The 19712-nt window shown below is 45.1% G+C and overlaps 1 protein-coding gene across 11 annotated transcripts in view; it reads right to left on the bottom strand.

The window, feature by feature from the left end:
- The window catches only part of TSHZ2 (teashirt zinc finger homeobox 2), a 410600-nt gene that overhangs the window by 129159 nt on the left and 261729 nt on the right, over positions 1 to 19712 (bottom strand). For 2 of the 11 annotated variants that reach the window (XM_032461395.1, XM_032461401.1), the window contains exon 3: positions 6714 to 11814. The exons of 8 other annotated variants lie outside the window; for them this stretch is intronic. Coding sequence is in view for 1 of the 3 variants with exons in the window: in XM_032461401.1 (XP_032317292.1) it covers positions 11813 to 11814 (2 nt within the window). In the remaining 2 variants the exon portion in view is untranslated. Of the gene's footprint in view, positions 1 to 6713; positions 11815 to 11964; positions 19011 to 19712 lie in introns of those variants that run through there. One more of the 11 variants, XM_032461393.1, reaches the window with a different exon arrangement.

Below are 19712 nucleotides of genomic sequence, written 5' to 3'. Positions count from 1 at the left end.
GTTCATTTAAATTTTATGGAAATGAGTATTTATTAGTTGTCATCCACTGAAGCCCATCGCGAGGGCTTGCCTTTCTTCATCCACGGCTCACTGAGACTAACGGATGGTGTCTATAAAGTATTCATCTCCTTACTCCTTTCTTGAGGATATGGAACTGTCTCCACTTAATTGTCAGAGGGACTGACTTTTTCCCAAAGCCAAATCCCAGGGAAGTGTGAGGAGGGATCGAGGAACACCGTTAATGTCCACTTTCCCACCTAGCACCCGTGCACTGCTGGGAAGTCTAGTTACTTAGAAGTCTGGGCCAACACAATTTGTGTGCAAGGATCGTGTTTGCCACAGGTTGATAGAAAGGGTTCCATGTTATTTTTTGTATTCACTGAGGAATTATAATGAGTCATTAAAAAGGTTCTATGAAACCAGAATTTATGACTCAGACAGGTCTCAGAACTCTTTCTGGATCGTCGTAAAGAATTTCGCAAGGCTCTTCTCCCCTCTCAGCAGTCCCCACGCAATTGTCCCCAAGCCTTTTCCAAAAATTAAGTGCACGGACTTCTCCATGTGTTCTCCGCTGTCCTTCTGACCCGCAATAATGTTTACAAATTGAAGAAACGGCTGAAACCTGGCATTGTCATTCCTCACTCACATCATGCAGGATGGCAGGTAAACAGGAAAATCTGGACTGGCTCGGAGAATGAGCCAACACACATAAATTACAAATAAAAAAAAAAAAATTAACAGACACCAATCTGCTCTCCAATACCGTTTGCCGGCACTGAGTCTCTATGGTAACTGGACTCCCCTGGCCCCTCGGGTAGGCAACTGGTGGATCTCTTCCCCCTTTTCCTTTTCAAAGAAAGTTCTCAGAACTGATTTAAATATTATGATAGTCTCATCTCCGAGTGCTAAACGGGAGCTGTTTTCACCTTGGCTGGGGTGCCTTTTAAAACAGATACTTTTCCTCCCTCAAATGGCCTGCCACAAAGGTGAATTGTCTCCTAAGAGAAGCTTCCTTTTTTAGAAAATCTGAAAGTTGGGGGCTGAAGGCGGCACTGTGCTTTTAGAGATGATGGGACTAAAGTCGCCGAGTAACTAAGGAAGGGACGCCCATGGGGGAGAAACTGCTCTTTGCAAACGCTTATCTGTTGCTCCTCTAGGGAGTGTGGTTTTTGCCTTTTGCCATCTTGTTTCTGTGGAGTTTGGCTGACGTGTTCTGCATGTATAAATATTTAAGGTTTTGTCTGACTTGGCGGATGGGAAGAGTCTAACATTTATTGAGCATCGACTGCAACCTGAGAATATTGTCACCAAATTCTTAATTCTCCTGGCAAACCAGTAGGGTAGGTATTTTTTAATGTTCATTTTACAGTTGAGGAAAATAAGACTTAGAGAGGGTAAGCGGTCTGCCCAAGGCCCCCAGGTCATTGGGAAAGATGGAATTTGAACCTTAGTCTTGTTGATTCTCAAATTCGAATTCCTTCTGCTAAATCACATGGTTTCTAATATTTATTTCTTTTTTCGCCTTTTAGAAACCCCTGTCTGCAGTTCCTCCTACCCTTAGAGCTATTTAATCCACAAAACCAAATACACACAACACCTTCTCCTGGGACAAAGGGCTCAAATGGCAGACCCGGACCCCTTCGTGCCTCCCCGCTTTCTCTCCAAATCCCCAAAGAGGACTGCCTGAAGCTCTAGGGCTCAACACTTGGCCTCTCAAAAGCGAATTTGAAGTTAGATTGTTTGACCAGCTAATGACTTTGACTGATGTGTGGAGCTGATCTGAGGCTAATGATACTCACTCACCCACCCACCAAAACCAGACCAACACAGGCAGATGCCAGACATTTTAGAAGAAAGAGAAGGCAGGGTTCAGGGGAGGGGGGGAATAACTTGTTGTAGCTTATGTATTAGAGATCAAAAATATTAAAGTTTCAGATTAAAAAAAAAAGATGATGAAGAAAAGAAAGAAAACACGAACACTTCAAATCTTTTGTCAAGAAAATCTCTTCCAGGTGAACTTCAAAACTTCTCCCTTTCTGGAGAAGTTTGAGCAACTGCCATCGGGATGGGAAAATGAAAAGGAACTTGAACAGAACAAGATGTCCTGCGTGATTTAATGATACTTCTGACCTTAAAAGGCATAGATTGGGTGGTAAGAGCTGCAGTGATTTTGCAGATCCTGAATTGGCAGTGACTTGAAGGCCCCTTGAATACATCCTGAGGTTGGACATTTGCTGTGCTTCCCACCCCCCGACCCCTTCTCCTAAAGACCATTGCAAAACAATGCTCAGAATCTACCAAAATGTGGAAGTCTGTGAGGGTTCGCTGGGGGCTGCACTTAACGAAAATCTGAAAATTGCTGGCTCTGTTGTTGAGAGAAATAAACACTTTATTTGAAAGTGTCTTTGGCATGTCTTTGTGTAATGGCTTGGTTACAGCAATCCTTCCCTGGCAGGGAATTAGCTGAACAGCACGGGGGAAGAAAAGGAGATAAAACCCAGGAGAGGAAAGCGTGCTTTAGTCTTTTTTTTTTTTTTTTTAAATATTTTAGTTTATTTTACCTTTTAAGATTAAGTTTTTAAGCCAAAAATATGCCCTCACGTCACCCTCTAACAATCTCTGTGTCATGTTTAGAAGTCGGTGTCCCCTGGAATCTGGGTATTATGGTGCAGAATGAATTGTCCACATAAGAACTCCCAAGTTGTAGTCACCTAATTAGATTCTTAGATGTTTACCAGCAAATAAGGACATGCAGCCAAAATTCAAACTTCAATACTGAGAACTCACTTGTTGAGCTGTGCCAAAAGCCAAAGACTGCTTCTCTGTTGGGCTCCGTACATATCGTGACACTATACTGACTAATTATTTAGCAATTGAGAGAATCAAGAAAGCAAAATTGGGTTGGAGTGGGGTGGAGAATAATCTATTAGTCTTAGAATTAAAGACAAACAAGAAAGACAAAGCGATGAATTCGGGAGTTTGAGATTTACGAATGTTAGCCACTACATAAAAAAATAGATTTTAAAAAGTTTCTTCTGTACAGCACAGGGAGCTATGTTCAATATCTTGTAATAACCTTTAATGAAAAAAAGAATGAAAACGAATATATGTATATATGTGCATGACTGGGACATTGTGCTGTGCACCAGAAATTGATACATTGTAACTGACTGTACTTAAAAAAAAAAAGAAAGACAGCGTGAACAACAAAATGACCCAAAAGATAGAGCAGTTATGTGTGGGATGGAAAAAATAAAAATAGAACCTATTTTTAAATGAGCAAAATAAAGGGAAAACACATTAACCTATTTTATAGTACAATATATCTGTACGGGGATCAGATCCACAATATTTATGTGGAATATATTTTTATGGGGGGACTTATTTATTATAATTAGGTGGGACTCATCATGTTATGTGGTGAGCCGATGAGTTACTATAATTTAAGGGGAAAACAGCAGCTCAAGTTATTTTACATAAACTCTTTGGGGGGCTGTGACTTATTTGATTAATTGACTAGTCGCCTCAGTTTTTTCTTGACCCTGTTAGTGGGACTACTCCAAATTGTGTTCAAACACTACAGTTCTGTCGTAAGACAGGGGGCGGCTTATCTCTTTTAGGGAACGGATGGGGTCCTCGGTTAAGTTGGGGGCCTGCCCGGGAATAAGGCGGTTCCCAGGTTCCAAGCCTCCCTCCATCCTGTCCATCCTGAGACCGGGACTGTGTCACCGCCGACTGGCGCGGTTGCGTGCTTCACAGGTGTAGGGAGAGTCCACCTGGAAGCCACAGAATGACCCCCACAGACCCTCTTGAGACAGCCAGGCTCCCGTGAGCGATTCTCAAGAAGGAAACAGAAGTCGTGGACAGTTACCGGGTGTGTTGCAAGCACTCTGTGATCAGTCCTTTTTAAGGACTGAAATAAGACTCTTTATTTGGCTTTGAGAAAAAAAGAGAGACTAGATTCTACATTTCCTTGTACCACTGCTCCCCTCCCTCAGTGGCATTTCGACGTACCCGCTCCAAGGGTAGCCCAGAGGCTGCCAGTCCTGGGCTCACGCTCCAGCGCCTTCTCAGCACCTCCCTTTCGGTAGCCGCCCAGCTCCCCGACCTCATCTTCCTTGCCCCAATGCTCGTCCCATTTTCTGTTGCTCAGATAAGCCATACCCTTTCTTGCATCAGAGACTTATTTTTGCCTTTGCCTGCAACCTTCTTCCCCAGATTTCTGAAACTGGTTCTTTCTTATTATTTATGGCTCAGCCGAAAGGGCACTTCGTCAGAGCGGGCCCTCTGAACGGCTCTGTCTGGGGAGCCCACCTGTGCGACCCACACGGCAACCCGTGCCACCTAAGCCGTTCTCTGCCTTAGGGCCGCGCCTGATACCCTTTGTAGCACCGCTCTAGAAGTGGTCCTGCGGTTTTGCTCACTTGCGGGTTGTCGCCCGTTTCCTCTAGAATGTAAGAGCCAGGAGAGCTCGTCTGTGGACGGCCCCGTGCATAGCAGAGTACCCGGCATCTGGCAGGTCTTCAGTAAATATTTGTCTGAATGAATGTATAAATGTTCTTCTACTTGGGAGAAAAAGGGTGAGGTTATAGATTTTGCATGAACGAGACCTCTAAGGAGGCGGGTCCCCACAACAGCACTGTGGCGGAAAGGGGTCGGAGGAACAGAGCCCAAGCCCATCCACCTAAGGGGCCCTTTCATGGCTACACTGTTTTTCCTGCTTGCCTGCCTGGAGAGGAGAGCGCAAGAATTAGCTTCAACATTTAGTGTAATGTCATAGCCAACCCTTTGATATATGAAGAGGCCATTAAAGTCTACAGCAGACGATCCAGGGTGTGAGAGCTGTTCACAGGTCACATGATAATTACAGACAACATTTATTTAGTGTTTTCAGTCTGTCAAGCATGGGTCTAATTACAACATTTAATCCTCACAACAGCCTCAGGAAGTAGATACTATTACTGTCTCCATTTGACAGGTGAGTAAACTGGGGCTTGGACTAGTTTAAATCTTGCTCAAGGTCACACAGTTAAGAAGTGATGGAGCCTAGATTCAAACCAGATTATTGAAACTGCTACCTCTTGGCAATGACTAGCCCAAGTGATGCTGTGGTTGACAGATTAGAAATTGTATCAGGACTCTATGACCTCTCTCATTGAATTAATTTCCCTTAATGTTTCTGAATTTGAGGCTTTATCATTACAGTGAATTTATTTCCTGACATCATTCCCCCTGCTAGTTCTTAGTATACTGAAATCTATGGTAGAGGGAGGAAATTATAAAAACATGGTAACTCTAGAGATAAGGTGATATAAACTGCCAGTGTGGCCAAATCATTAAGGGCCTTAGGACAGGGTATTACAGGGGAGCGGGGAGGATGTAAATTTCATGTGCTTTTTCTCTGTCTCGCAGTTGTCTGGGGTAAATGGATTGGGAATCAAAGACCCTGGGTTTGCTTTGAGCAAATCATTTTCCTCTTTGTGCTTCATTCTTCTCATCTGTAGAACAAGCAGACTCTGAAGTCCATTTTGGGGTTGAGGAGGGAGTCCCTGGACTTGCAGAAATTCCCAAACTTGGTTTCATCTCAGCTCCTTTGCTTGGGGCAAGTATCCAAAGCGCGCGTGAGAAGCCCGAGTGACTACGCAAAGCCTTCAATTGCCTTGAACAGGGAAAAGATAAGAGCTGTATTTCTGGGTTCATATCACTCTAACCTTAGCCTTGGACCAAGAATATAAAGGAGCTTCTAGGAAGATGACTTTGACCTCAGACCAAGGAAGAACAGAACAAACTCAAGTTATGCTAAGGGGCAAAGATATTTCAGAGACTTTGTTTTCAGAAGAAGATAGAGAACGTGGGAGGGAAAGGGCTGGAGTTGAGACATCCCCGAAGTGCTTGCCCAGCTGGCCTAGCTGTTTTAAACAGCACTTCACTCATCTTGGTGAACTGATCCATGTGGGAGATAACACTACAGTGCTTAATTAGAAGGGGCTCAATTCTTAAACATTGGAAACTGCAGGCATATTGCATGTTGGGTGCTCATGCTAAAAAGACAGGTTACAGTCTTTTAATAATAAAACTTTAGAGCAACCAGATTACATAATCACACTATTTTGCTCATGTGTGATGTCTGATCTTTTCCTCGATCCAGGAGGTGGGCTGTCTAGAGAAAATTCCAAATTCTCAACAAGACATCAATCTCTGGACTTCGGAGAAGACATGACCCCAGGCCTAGATCCAAAAAACTCACAAAGAAGAACTGGAGACGGGACGTCTGGATACTGAGAACTAAGCTTGAAAGGAGAAACAGTCTTCAAGAACAACATCCATCAAACTACTCAGCGGTTTTTGCAGTCATTTCAGAACTGAGTGTTAACGAATCCTGCAGCCCCATCTTAGCCAAAGTGTGGGGTGCACACCACTGGGTGGAGGGCAGAAGCTTTTAAGAGGTTCATCAACTCAGCAATAAAAAATAGAACTATAGAGTGAAAGATGGCCCTATTTTAGATTTTCTTCTAACCTCCAAATGAAAGTCTTAGTTTGAGTCTCAAGTCCAAATCCTTAACCTCTCACGAATAATACTTCCTGACCTCGATCACAACAGGGAGAAAGAAGAGCTCAGATCCAAGACATAGGCAGGTGTCAGGGTCCGGCCAGATGTAAAAACTTTGTCTAGCTGGCACTTCATCTCTCTCTGTCTCTCCTCTGTCTGTCTGTCTGTCTATCAACCTATCATCATCTACCTATTTTTTTTTTTTTTTTTTTTACCATTAGTTCCTTTTCTTGGGTAAGTGACACTGGTTTTCCATTAAGGCTAGTGATTAGTTAAATTTCTTCCTTAATAAAAGTGTTTATGATAAGTAAATACTATCACAAGGGGGTATGCAGATATGGCCAAAAGTATGAACTTCACTTAAGTGAAATTAGAGAAACACGGCTTTCTGATAATAATAGCTAACACTTTTTAAATGTTTAGTGTTAGCCAGGACATAGTGTAAATTAGATTCTTTTTTTTTTTAACATTTTTTATTGATTTATAATCATTTTACAATGTAAATTAAATTCTTTATATATTTATTAACTCACTTAACTTCTTTACTACACCTTGAGGCAGAGGGTATTGTTATCCAAGTTTTTATAGGAAAACCTGAACACGGAGCATTTACGTTGTTTACCCAGAATTCACATCTAGAAAGGTGCAGGGTCGAGATTGGACCGGGAGGATCTGGACTGCAGGACACATGCCTGTGACCACTGTGCTATCTTGCAATCTGGGGGCCTGGCTCTGCTTGTGAACGGAAATGACCTGTGACCACGGGCGTGAATGGTCACACCAATGACCAATGACTATGAATTTGAGGTGGAGAAGCATTAGGCAAGCCTTTCTATGTATCAGTAGGGAGTAAGAACAAAACCCAGACCCGATGACTGAGCAGAAATACGCTAAGTGGAAAACACCAGGATGATGTCCTTCAACATTGCTCCAAGATCACAGGGAGGGCTGAGCAAAGAGCTGAGTGAGCCTGAGAGAATGTCCCAGTGGAGCCGCCAGCAACAGAGAGGACTGGAGTCTTTATCAGCCAAAGCAGCGTTGTTGAAGGAAGGTTTTATGCTGCCTTCACCTTTAAGACATGATGCAAATCCCGCTTTTCAAAAGGAAAGTTGAAAAATAAGAACTAAAAAGAGGGATAATTGAAGACTCCTCACAAAAAGGATTAGAGGATTGAGGGGTAAAAGATCAAAAAGACTTAAACTCAGAACCTCTTGAAGGACTGAATTTTTCACTGAGCTGGTGAGTTTCCAGGACCCCCTCCCCACCAATTAAACAGCTTCTGAATGGGAATTAGTATCAGGAACTGAGGGGAGCCTGAAAATGCAGGAAAAAATGGTGACAGAAGAACTAAAAATTAGGGTTCAGTTGTAAAATTTTTGCTCAGCAGAAGTTCATTCTCTGGGTTTTGACTTGACTTTAACAAAATATTCTATTTCTTTTTTTTAAGTTTGTAACTTTCCTTTGCAGCTGATGTAGATTATGTCACATGATGTTTACAATAATCCTGTGAAAGAGGGTAGGGAAGCATTTTATTATTGTATTTAAGATAACGGAGCTGAGGTACCAGACGGTAGGATTCCACCTAACAGGATCAGCAAATGGCATTTAGTGAGCACCCACAGCGGGGGCAGACACAGTGCTAACTGCTTTTCCGCGTTCTGTCGTCATCATAAATCCTTCTAAGAACCTTTGAGGTAGGCACCCACCTTTTGCTCAGTGACTTGCTGCAAGTAAGTGTGCAGGACCCAGCTCGTCTCAGCCCGCAGGAGCTCACGAGAGCCCCTGTGTGCATCTCTTCCCACGGCGGCAGAGCTGACACCACAGAAATCGGCAAATGCTGCAAATCAGGGCTCGGTTCTCCTTGGGGAACCAGTTGTTAACCACTCAGCAGCCTACCACTGGGCACAGAGCTGAGAAGGGGCAGAGCAGGATCCAGGACCAGGCAGCCCGGTTCCAGACGCTTCCCCATCACACTTCTCAGTGGTACCCCTTCGCATGGAATGACAGCCAAGACTGCTCAGCCTCCTGTTCCCTGCAAGGTGCAGGAGACCCAAGTCTGCCTTGGAATCCTCATGTACTAATTTATATGGAAAACTTACAGAAATGCCACAGAGATGAAAAATACTCATAATCAGCGTTAAAAGAGAGTGAGCTTTGGCTAAATGGGTGTGGGTTTCAAGTCTTGTTTTTGTTTTTAATGGTGATTCTTACATCATTGAAACTATCCACCTACCTAATTAAAATATTGACTGTAAATGAGCCAATGATGAGAATGCACGGTGAGCTAAAGGTGTCCCTGATTCCATGTCTGCGAGGGGACAAATAAGAAGGATGCAGTGACAGATGCATGTGGCTTTGAGTCCAGCTCTGCCACTTAACTAGCTGTGTGACCTTGGCCAAGTTCCTTCAACTCTCTAAGACTCAGTCTGAATCTGAGAATGAAGACGGTAGTGTTGTTGGGGAGATTAAATGGGCAAATGCGGTAGAGCCTGACATAACATAAACCCTCAATAAGTTGTCAGAGACTGTTCTGGATAATGTAGATACTGTTAGTACCCATCCAGGGTGGGAAAGCAAGTTATGGTCAGAAAGGGGCTTTTGCTGGCCAGGGGATGGAATTCAGATGGACTTTGGGAAGAGCTTGTGAGAGGCTAGGGAAGCTGTTACGATTGCTCAGAAATGCTCCAAATGAACTGGCTCTCATTGCCAGTGCGGATGTTTAAGGCACAGATCAGCCCAGACTCGACCCTCCTGTATCACCTGTATGTGTAGACTTAGCAGCCCAGCGCTCCCGTTTCCTCGTCCACAACGTGTGGACCAGAATCACACTTGCCTCACAGTCTAAATCTCCCAGAGCCTCAGTATTGGTATTTATTACTATTAATATTATTACACAGGAGACTTCTTCCCATTCTAGGCCAGACATTCAGTGTGCAGCTGCCAAGATGTCCCTTCCTGTGGATAATTTTGGATGCACCCTGACAAAATTCTGAACCTTTTCTTTTTCTTAAAAAAATGCCAAATTGATCATATTTCTGTGGCACATAGTTTTCTCTTAAAAACCAATAACATAGTCTGTGCCGCAGGGTCAACACAGCCATAACTTGACTGGAAGGAAGGGCATCCCTCAGGCAGAAATCAGAAACGTGGCCGCCAGCCTTTCCTGTAGCTGACACACAGGCACTGGGCTCCGGGTCCACCCAGCAGACCCAGCAAACGATGTAAGGCTCTGATTCAGAAGGTCCACCAGGAGGAAGCAGGTGCGGGGCAGCCTCTATGCCGACAAGGTCAAAAGCACCTGCACCTCAGAGGCTGTTTCAGAGCTCCTGCGGGGAAAGTAAATGTTCTGCACGGGAGGTGAGAGGCGGGGGTCTGTGCGCATTGCCGGTGCAGGGATGGTTCCACACCGTGGTCCTGGCTTTGAACTGGGCACCACCTGGGTGTGTGGCCTTCAGATCTGATTCCCTATACCTCTGGGTGATTCTATGAACCATATAATAATATTTAATCAATTTCTTTTCTGTTAGCTGATGTAGGGTCTGTCAGGTACAGCTGAGAATCTTGATTGAACCCTCAGTTTTCTGACTGGTGTGTTTAGGGGAGCCGCCTTCCCCCACCACGGATTGGTGACCTTTCCTTCAATTTTCAAGTTCTCGGGGGCACATCATTATGTAGCTTTTATCCACCCCCCCACCCTAACTCCACCAAGCATCTACCACACAGGTAGCACTTGTCAGCCTCTGACATAACATATTTTTATTTGTTTATGACCTTCTTCCACTAGAAGGTCAGTTCCCTGGAAGTAGGGATGCTGTTTGGTTCCACATAATCCCAGAACCTGCTACAGTGTCTGACTGCAGAGGCACCTAATAAACACGTCCAATAAATGAATGAGCGGTCCTATTGATCTCTGTTGATGGGCCACCAAGACTGTTCATTCTCCAAGACAGTGGGAAAAAACCATCAATGTGAGAAAAACAGGTTTCTAGTAACAGAAGTCTTAGCACCAATTTAAAACTTATTGACCAGTAACTTGCTTTTGACAGTGGGGAAAACCTACAACTCTGCCTGAAGCCAGCTCTTACATCGTGTTTAAGACCCAGTCTCCAACAGTTTCCAGCGGCCAGTCTCCTGGTAATGGCTGAGGGGAATTTTATGATGACCAGAAAAAAGCTTGAAGATAAAAGACTGCACACTGCTCTAACAAATGAAGGGGGAAGATTTGAAAGATGTTTTTGTAGAATATAAAGATTTTCCATTTTGATATACTCTTGAAGGGAAAAAAAAAGCTGAAAGTCATTAAAAGTTTTAAAGGTTTAAGTTGAGTAATTCAGGTAAAATAAGAAAAATATTGACTTTTGAAAAATGGCTTCTGTTTTCATCTACCATGAATTTTATTTGTTGTCAGAGTGACATTAGCACACAGCAGTAATTTTATAAGGGAAAAAGTTCAAAATACCACCACGCTGGCATAGTAACTGTAGTATTTCCCAAGCTTCTTGCCAATCTGAGTCTCAAAGCAAGTTCACTAACCTTTTAGACAATCAAATAACATCTTCTCTTCTGGGGATATTCGACAGATAAGTAACAGCTGCTCACTCTGTGAGAGGCACTGGGCTCAGTTTCATTCTTCTGAATCGTGACAGCTCTGAGGGCGCACGTGCTACGCGTATGGCTCTCGCATGGCTGTCACCCTTCAATCTCCAACATCTGACCTGTAATTCTTGGAAAGCCAGTCAATGCACGTGTAATGTCCACCCATGGTGGGCCAGACCCCGAGTCGTGTTCTGATAAACACAGGGTCTGCACTGGGGGAGTTCAGGGTCCAGGGGGGAAGCCCAGGAAGAGGGCAGACAATTCGAGCACAGACAGTTAAAATGGACACCTGGAAAAGTGCCAGGTGATTTCTCAACCTATGTAAGCCCTTACTATTGTCATATCTTTTCTAGTCTCTTTGACGAAGTTCAGTATACGGAGTGGGCTGAATAAATGCTTATTAATGGCGTAAAGAAGTAATTTGGGTTTTCTGCCGACAAGGCTGAATGCCGCTCCTGTGAGGGCCTGTGCCACCCACTCCCAGGTACTGAAATGGTGCGTCTGCTTCTTCTTGTCCCCTGCGTCGTGGTTCTCTCTCTCAAGGGAGGGACCTGTATGGTCCTATTAGCATCCTCAGTGTCCAGCCTGGCGTCTCAGGATGTTACAGAAACGAATGAACTCATGGAAAACAAGATGTCCTCAGGGCTCAAGAGATGGCTATTTCCATCCTAAGACAAGACATTAAAAAAGGGAGACCTCTATTCAAAAAACCAGTGGATTTTCTTCCTGTCCTAAGTAGGGAAAACGCCCTGAAAAGTAATCTGCAACAGAGGCTGGTAGCAATCTTGAGATCTCTTTGCCTTATCTTGAACTCTGTCTTTTTTTTTTTTTTATCCTTTCACACTTTTTTCTCGTCACTTCCAATCCTGACGCCTCTGACTGTAAAGTTTCGTGCTTGCCTCACAAAGCTGCGTGACAGAATTTTCTTTTAATTAGCTCATCCATAACAGCAACAATAATTCTAATCATTAATAAACCACTCACCCCACTTAGTAACAAACCAAATGGCAAGAAGTCACTGTTAATTTTAAAACACATGTAAACAAGAACCCAGGAAGGCCAAACACAACAACCTTTTGGCATTATTAATGGCAGAGAATGCTTTCCGCTAGGCTTGAGAAGTAAATGCTACGATAATCGCATCCTGCATTCCTTCACTCACATTTCTTATACAGCAACTGGATGAATTATCGTGGTTTTTTTAAAAAAAATGTTTTCCCCAACACCGACGGCTTCATGAGGGCAGGGATGCTGTCCCCCTGGCTCCCTGAGTCTGCAATGTCTCTGCACATAGCAGGCATCCAGTACCTTCGTATTGAATAAGTGAATGAGTCAAATCCCAGAGGTGTGCCAGCAGATCTCCTGTGAAAGAACATCGCTTCTTGAAAAACTCTGGGCACCAACATCATTCCTCAAATGGTAAACTGGTCCAGTGTTCAGGCCGTGAAGGTTGAACTGTTAACTCAAGAATTTCTAAATTTTATTTTCATTTCGATAAAATTGAACCCAGCTGTATCCTGGGTCATCAGGATAACAGACTTCTCACCGACTCCTGCCACACGAAGTCAATGACTACGTTTGCCTTTATCCCTGCGGTCGAGCGGCTGCCCAGTAGTCAGGAAAAGGACACGATTTGGCTTTTTCATAGAGCGTTTCTCACTTTGTGGAGGCTTGCACATTTTCTCAGTTCCCGAGTTTGGAGAAATGACTGTAGCGACATCTCCCCCCACTCAGCACGGTGACACCCACAAGTCTGGGCAACGCCCGGGGCCACCATCTGTCTCCCTCGCCCGTGACTCTGACGAGCGGCGTCAGGATATAGAGCCAGGCCCGCGTGTCAGCGCCGGCCCTCGTGACGGACCCGGGATGTCTCCGATCATTTCCTCTGCTGCCTTTCATATCACTGAACTGAAACGATCAGGCCTGTCAAGAGCGAGGGCCCCAGATGAAAGGCCAGTGCATTAAGACAGAGCATAATTGCCAGCCTCTGAGTTTCTGACATTAATCGTTTTACTGGAAGAAGACAGTGAAGCTTCTCTTTCTCTCTCTCTGTCTTTCTCTCTCTCTGTCTCTCTTTTATTGCCAACACACAGGAATTATGGGGGGGGGGGTGTTAGCGGGGAAGAAACCCACCACCAACAAGGTTCGCTAATTAAAAGTAATATGTTTTCCCGTTTTTTTTGGCAATCTGATAACACAAAACACTGACTTGGGGGCCACAGGGGGAAACAAACTGAGACAGATAAAAAATGTTTTGTGTTCATCCAAGCACAACTATGTTAATGCGTATTATCCCATTAATGCGCATCAACATCGGGAACTGGCTCACCAATGCAAGCAAGAAGCATACACTTATCATCATTTGATAACATGTTTAATGACAGATTGACGGGAGATTTGCAAATGTGAACTGGCATCAGTGTTGCTAACTTCAGCTTCTGCCGCCGCCTCTGCTATGCCAGCATATTTATGTGCATAATTTGATTTCTCAGCCACACTGTTAGTACATTTTTAATATTAACTATGCACGAACAGACAGCCGAACTTAAGTTGCACTGATGGTTGGAGTTCATTAGATTGAAAAAGATGGGCATGCATGACTAAGATGGAGGCGGCAGTCCAACATCCAAGGAGCAACACTTAACAGACACACTCCATTCTCAATGAGCCCCAGCTACACATTTCATGCTGTCGGAGGTGGCAAAGCTCTGGTGAATGAAGGAAGAAGTGGAAGAAGAAGATGAAGAAGGAAGCCCCTGTCCTGGGGATTCGGACAAGAACTTGACCCAGAGCCCGGGGGATTGCCAGCCATGTTTGCTTTCCTTTCACCACCTCCTTTCACCCCTAACTCATCACCAGTCTGCACCCAAGAGCCTTGTGCTTCATATGGAGCTGGGAAGGATTAACTCCTATCCATTCTTCATAAGTCCAGGTCACAGGGCAGCTGCTCAGGAAAACTTTCTTCAAATGGGAACAGGGCTAATCATGTCTAGTTTGGGGGGAGGCATGCCAATCGGTAAATGAATTTTGCACCTCCGTGTGCAACTTCACCTTGCTACAGCTCCACTTCTTCATCTGTAAAAGGAGCATAAGAACATCACCTACTCCGAGTGGTGAAGCTTAAATAAGCTAAAAAAGAGAAGCACTAAGGCCAGTGTTTGACGCATGGTAAGTTCTCAATATATGTTCTTTCTTCTTATTTTATTTCTGCCTTTTAATTTAGCAATTTAAAAAATTATAAGTCTGCTTCCTTCCCAGGCCCTAGAGACAAGCAGGTGTAGGGTTTAAAGCTAAGCTCCATTAAGCAAGGGCTGTGCGCTGAGGGTCAAGGCGTTTAATTTCCGTGAACTTTGGGCACTTCAAAATGGGGTTGATGCCGGGGACATATCTGGTGTGATGACAGGAAGGATAAAATGACGCAGCATCCGTAAAGGGTTTAAAGAGTGCCTCGGACATAGTCAGCGCTCACCCGGTGTTAGTCCTTGTTTTCCTTGGGGATCAGGACAAGCGAATGTGTTCTGGCAGTGACGGTGGAGTCTGGCAAATGTGCGTTCCAATCTGCTTCCTAACTGCATGATAACAGGCCACCTCCTCAACCCTTATGAGGCTCAGTTTTCTCCTCTATAAAGTGGGGGTCTATCACGGAACCTACTCCAAGGATGAGGGCAGGATGTAAGACGGGACTGTGGTAGGGCACCTACTCACCGTTAAATGCTACCGTTACTAACGTTTGTGTCTTCAGGGCTCTGATGGTGCCTGGCACGTGGTAAGAGCTCAGTATTTATTGACTGTACGAGAGAGGGAGATCACTAGGTAAGGCCCAGGTTCAGTTCTGGGAAAGATTTGTCCAGGCAACAGGGCAAGGAGTCTACTGGAGTCTGTTGCTGATCTAAGCAGTAACCAAAACCGTGTGAATCCTTGGTGACCAGGCTTCTGAAAGCGATCAGAGACACAGGTGAACAGCCTTCCGTACAACAGATGAGAAAGAGAAAACGGGCATTGATTGAGCCCCTCCCGGGTGCACTGCGCTAAGAGCCTCCTTATCTTTTTCTCATTTAACCCTCACCAAAGGCTTTTAGTGGAGATACTATCCCGGCTTTATCCACGAGAAAACTGAGGCTGATGACAAGCCCCTCGAATGGAGAGTGCGCCATACGTACTTACGGACTGGACCTCAGAAAACCTGCTGAGGGTGACACAGCTAATAGGTGACAGAGCTGGGGTCTCAGTTCAGGTCTGATGCCCAAGACCGCGCACTTCCTGGCTGCACCCTTCAGGCTGGACACTGGAAGGAACAAACGCAGAAGGGCCAGTCCCACTCTGCGCGCCCTGCTCTTCGCAGAGGAGGCGGCGGGCTGTGCTGAGGCACGTGACTCGCATCCCTCCGCTGCTGGAACCGCGCGCTTTGCAGGGGCCTCATCCCCGCTCTCAGGTCAGGTAAGAACCCGGCGGCAGTGAATCCATCTGAGGAGGGCGCTGCACAGATGCCCGTGGATCCCTGATACAGTATCCTTGCCCCACTCCTGGCTTACGTGTATCTTCCTTCTAACAGACGCACATGCGACTCTCTTCCGTGGGTGGCGCTTAGCTACTGGAGCCACTTCGCTGCACGTGCAGGGCACCCGCGGTGCCTGCGAGCTTATGCCCCTGGGGACGGCCCTTCTCCAATGACTGATGGGGGCGGGAAGACGAGAACCCAGTCCTTGCCTCCGGACGAGTCAAACTCAGAGGCAGAATAAGGACGCCAGAGCTCCCCAACCGGATCCGGCCGAGGCTGGGGCTTTGCCTGAACTCACACCTATGCCTGGATTTCTCGCCTTCCCTGTCCTGCGTCTCCACTCCCTTGCTGGTTTCTCCCCAGAGCATGTTCCAAAGAGACAGCCCAGAAATCCTGATGGTGTCTGCTCCTGCCTGGGACCCTCACTTATGATTATCATCCTATTAGACCGGGGGCTGGCAAACTGCAGCCCCTGGGCCAAATCCGGCCCTCAACCTGTTTTTATAAATACAGTTTTATTAGAACTCAGCCAAACCTACTCATTTTTATATCCTCTAGGGCTGGCTGCTTCAGCTTTGGAGTGGCAGGGTCGAGTGTGTTAAGACCCTGCATGGCTCACACAGCCTCCGATTTTTACTATCTGGTCTTGTGCTAAAACAAGTTCGCCAGCCCCTGTGCTAGATAATGCTTTGAACACGCCAGGCTTCTGCTCACTCCAGGAACTCTGCGTGTGCTGTGCCTTCTGCTGGCTGTTCTCGCTCCTGGACTCAGTGGAGGACTGGTTGCTTCTCATTTTTTAGATCTCAGCACACATGTCACTTCCTCAGAAAGGCCTTCCTGCTCACTCATCTGAAGTAGCCTTTCTCTTCCCTGGGTCACTGCTCTGTATTCTTCACACTTATAGCCCTGAAATTCTTGCCTCTATTTATTGCTTTTTGTTCCCTCCTTGTGACCAACTGGCGCATGAGCTCCAGGAGGGGCAGAGACCTTCCCCGTCTTGCTCGTTTCTGGGTCCCAGCGCCTGTACGCAGTACACCCTCAAAAGTATCTGTTGACTGAATGATGCGGAAGGATGGAAGAAACCCCAGTGGCCTGCATCCACTCCAGTTGGATTTAGACACCAGGGCGCCACTTAGATGGTGCTGGGTACTTCCACCCTCGTTTTGAATCCTTACTCCCAAAGGGATGGGAACATATTTCCTACCTGAGCCGTATTCGTGCCTAGACATTTATTACCCCGGTACTAATTCGCTTGTTTTGCCGCATTATATATAATGAGAGGTCACTTTATGTTATAAGCTGTAATTTCTGAATTTTATGATATAAATTAACCTGCTTCAGGAATCTGGCTGTAAAAGGCCTTGCTGTCAAGGGATCAAGAAAAAGTTATGCTGTGTTTAATTAATGCATTAATTTCACCAAGTTTTTGTTGAAGGCTTAGTATGTGCAGAGTCCATGTCTGAGGTCTTTAAGGAGCTTCCTGATAAGGAAGCAAATGCACATTCCCCCACACTTACATCTGCAATCCATTTTGTGCAGGTAGCAGCCAGAATTATTTTAGAAATGCCAGCTGGGTCATGCTATTCCCCTACATAAACTCCCCACCAAGGAATTTAGAATAATCTAAACTCATCACCATGGCCTGTACAATTGGATCTGTGCTAAACATTCACTTATTTTGCCCCAAGACCACAGAATTCCAGCAACACTGGCCTTCTTTGTTTCCCTCATCACTTCCAACTCCTCCTTGCCCCAGGGCCTTTGCACTTGCCGTCCCTGTTTACAGTCCTCTTCTCATTCATTTCAGGACTGGCTCCCTCAATCTTTCATGTCTAAGTTGTTACCTCTCAAAAGAGGCCTTCTGGCAGTGCCCAAAGTAAATTAAAATCACTGCTACCCAGGCCCTCAGTGCTTTATTTTTATTTTCCTCATGGGATCTGAAATGATCTTGTTTATTAATTTGATTTCTTGTTTCTTATCTTTCTCTTCCTATAAGATCTGTGGGGGTAAGAAAAATGCCATCTATTCATTGCTGTATCTTTGGAGTCCGGCACAGTACGAGACACAAAGAAAGGCACAAATGCATAGCATGATATCAGATACTATAAATCTAATCAAGGAAACAAAACAGGGTGTTGAGAAAAAGACACATGAGCAGGCCAGATGGCTTTAGATCAGGAGTTGGCAAACTGTGGCCTGGGGGCCACAGCTAACCACCTTTTTCTGTGGGGCTCACAAACTAAGAATGGCTTTTACATTTTTCAGTAGTTGAAAAAAAGTCAAAAGAAGAATGTTATTTTATGACCCATAAAAATTGTATGAAATTCTAACTTCAGTGTCCACTGATAAAGTTTTATTGGAACGTAGCCACACACATTCCTGTATATATCACCTATTTCTGACTTTATGCTACAAGGGCAGACTGAGTAGTTGTGATGGAGACTCTCTGGCTACAACCCTGAAAATATTTACCATCTGGCCCTTTACAGAATAAGTTTGCAGACTCCTGATTGGTATAGATTTTCAGGGAAGGGTCCTTAAAGAAGATGATGTTTAAATTGAGATTTAAGTGATGAGAATGGTGAATATAAAGTTCAGAAAGACTATCTTTGAAGTCCTGAGACAGAAGCAACACTTACGACATGGTAGCTCTTTCCATTATGACATGAGCTTCAAATTAGGACTTTTAATCTGGCAGTTGTGTGCTGGGCAAACTGGCAGAGGGCAGTGAGTATTGCTGAGAAGGTCGGAAGGTGACTATTGAAGCAGTTCTTGCAAAAGATAGGGCGTCTGCCAACTGACCTAACTGCTGTGGAGAGAGAAGTGGAAGGGGTGAAGTGGGCAAGCATCATGGAGGTCTAGTCAAGAAAAAACAGCCGTGAAATGGAGAGTGGTGGGGAAGATACCAGAAAGAGGAGGGTCCACAGACCCGGAGCTGTGGCACCATGGGAACAAGGGGGGCCACTCACTGTCATTTCAGAATCAGAAAAATTAGCAGATGTCAGGAGAGTGAAAAGCTGGTCCGGGTTAAGCTTGGACAAGATGACTTGGATTCAGGGTCATCTTCCACCACCATGACCCAAAACGCTGATATTATAACCCCTCTGCACAGACCAATCTCAGCCCAACCTGTAAAGTGCTAACTCTGCCCACTGCTCCCAGGAGTGTGCATCTGACCCAGGTTGAAGACAGTGTCTCATTCGCCCAGCCACAGGTGTTACTTCAAGAGCATGTGACGCCACAGGCCGATTAAACTCAACCTCCATATTTGATTGGCACGCTTGAGAAACAGGCACTCTTTCCACTGGAACTCCTAAACTGCCAAGAGAGAACTCTGGAGCTGGTCCACACAATCTTGCCATTTGTCTGAAAATGAAGACAACGTAGAGGAAAGCTAAGCTGAAAGATCAAGTTCTGATGACATACCCTTTGAACCTAGGATTCATCTGTGCATGCGACCAACTCTGTCTTTGAATGAGCCAGTAAACACCCTGTTTTACTTAATTAACTTGGTTTGCAGTCAGTTATAGACAAGAGGTTTTGATAAACACAATTTGGAGTTAATATGCTGAGCAGTTTAAACTATGGCTTCCCAAATAATTATACTGCCCATCTTTTCAGAGTTAAGGAAGGTATTCAACTAAATCAAGGGGAGGACCAATTCCCCTGACTGCCAGTCAGGGTTCTTCAGACTGGAAACTTCCTGATCCAGGAGCAACAACTGAGTTGATGCTGTCTACCCCTTCAAGTAATCTTGGCAGAATCACGCAAACAGGCCACCTCCCACCTTCCTAGACTTTGGTCCTCTTCTCGTGTTGCCCCTGTACCTCAGCTTCTGCTCTCTCATCAGCCCCTCTAATAGATGATCCATGGTCTTGCCATCTTGGCTTGAGATTTGGTTTGATTTTGTACGCTCAGCTATCATGCTGCTTCTTCACCCAGGACACAGTGTCAGACAGGCTCAAAGACTGAATTAAAGTTAACAAGAGCAAACATTTTAGAGCATTTACAACATGCCAGGTACTGTGCATAAAGCAGTGGTTCTCAAAGTGTGGCTCTGGGGTTAGC

This window comes from Camelus ferus, chromosome 19 (genome assembly GCF_009834535.1).
Source record: "Camelus ferus isolate YT-003-E chromosome 19, BCGSAC_Cfer_1.0, whole genome shotgun sequence".
NCBI lineage: Eukaryota > Metazoa > Chordata > Mammalia > Artiodactyla > Camelidae > Camelus > Camelus ferus.
This window is presented reverse-complemented; position numbering and strand designations above follow the sequence as displayed.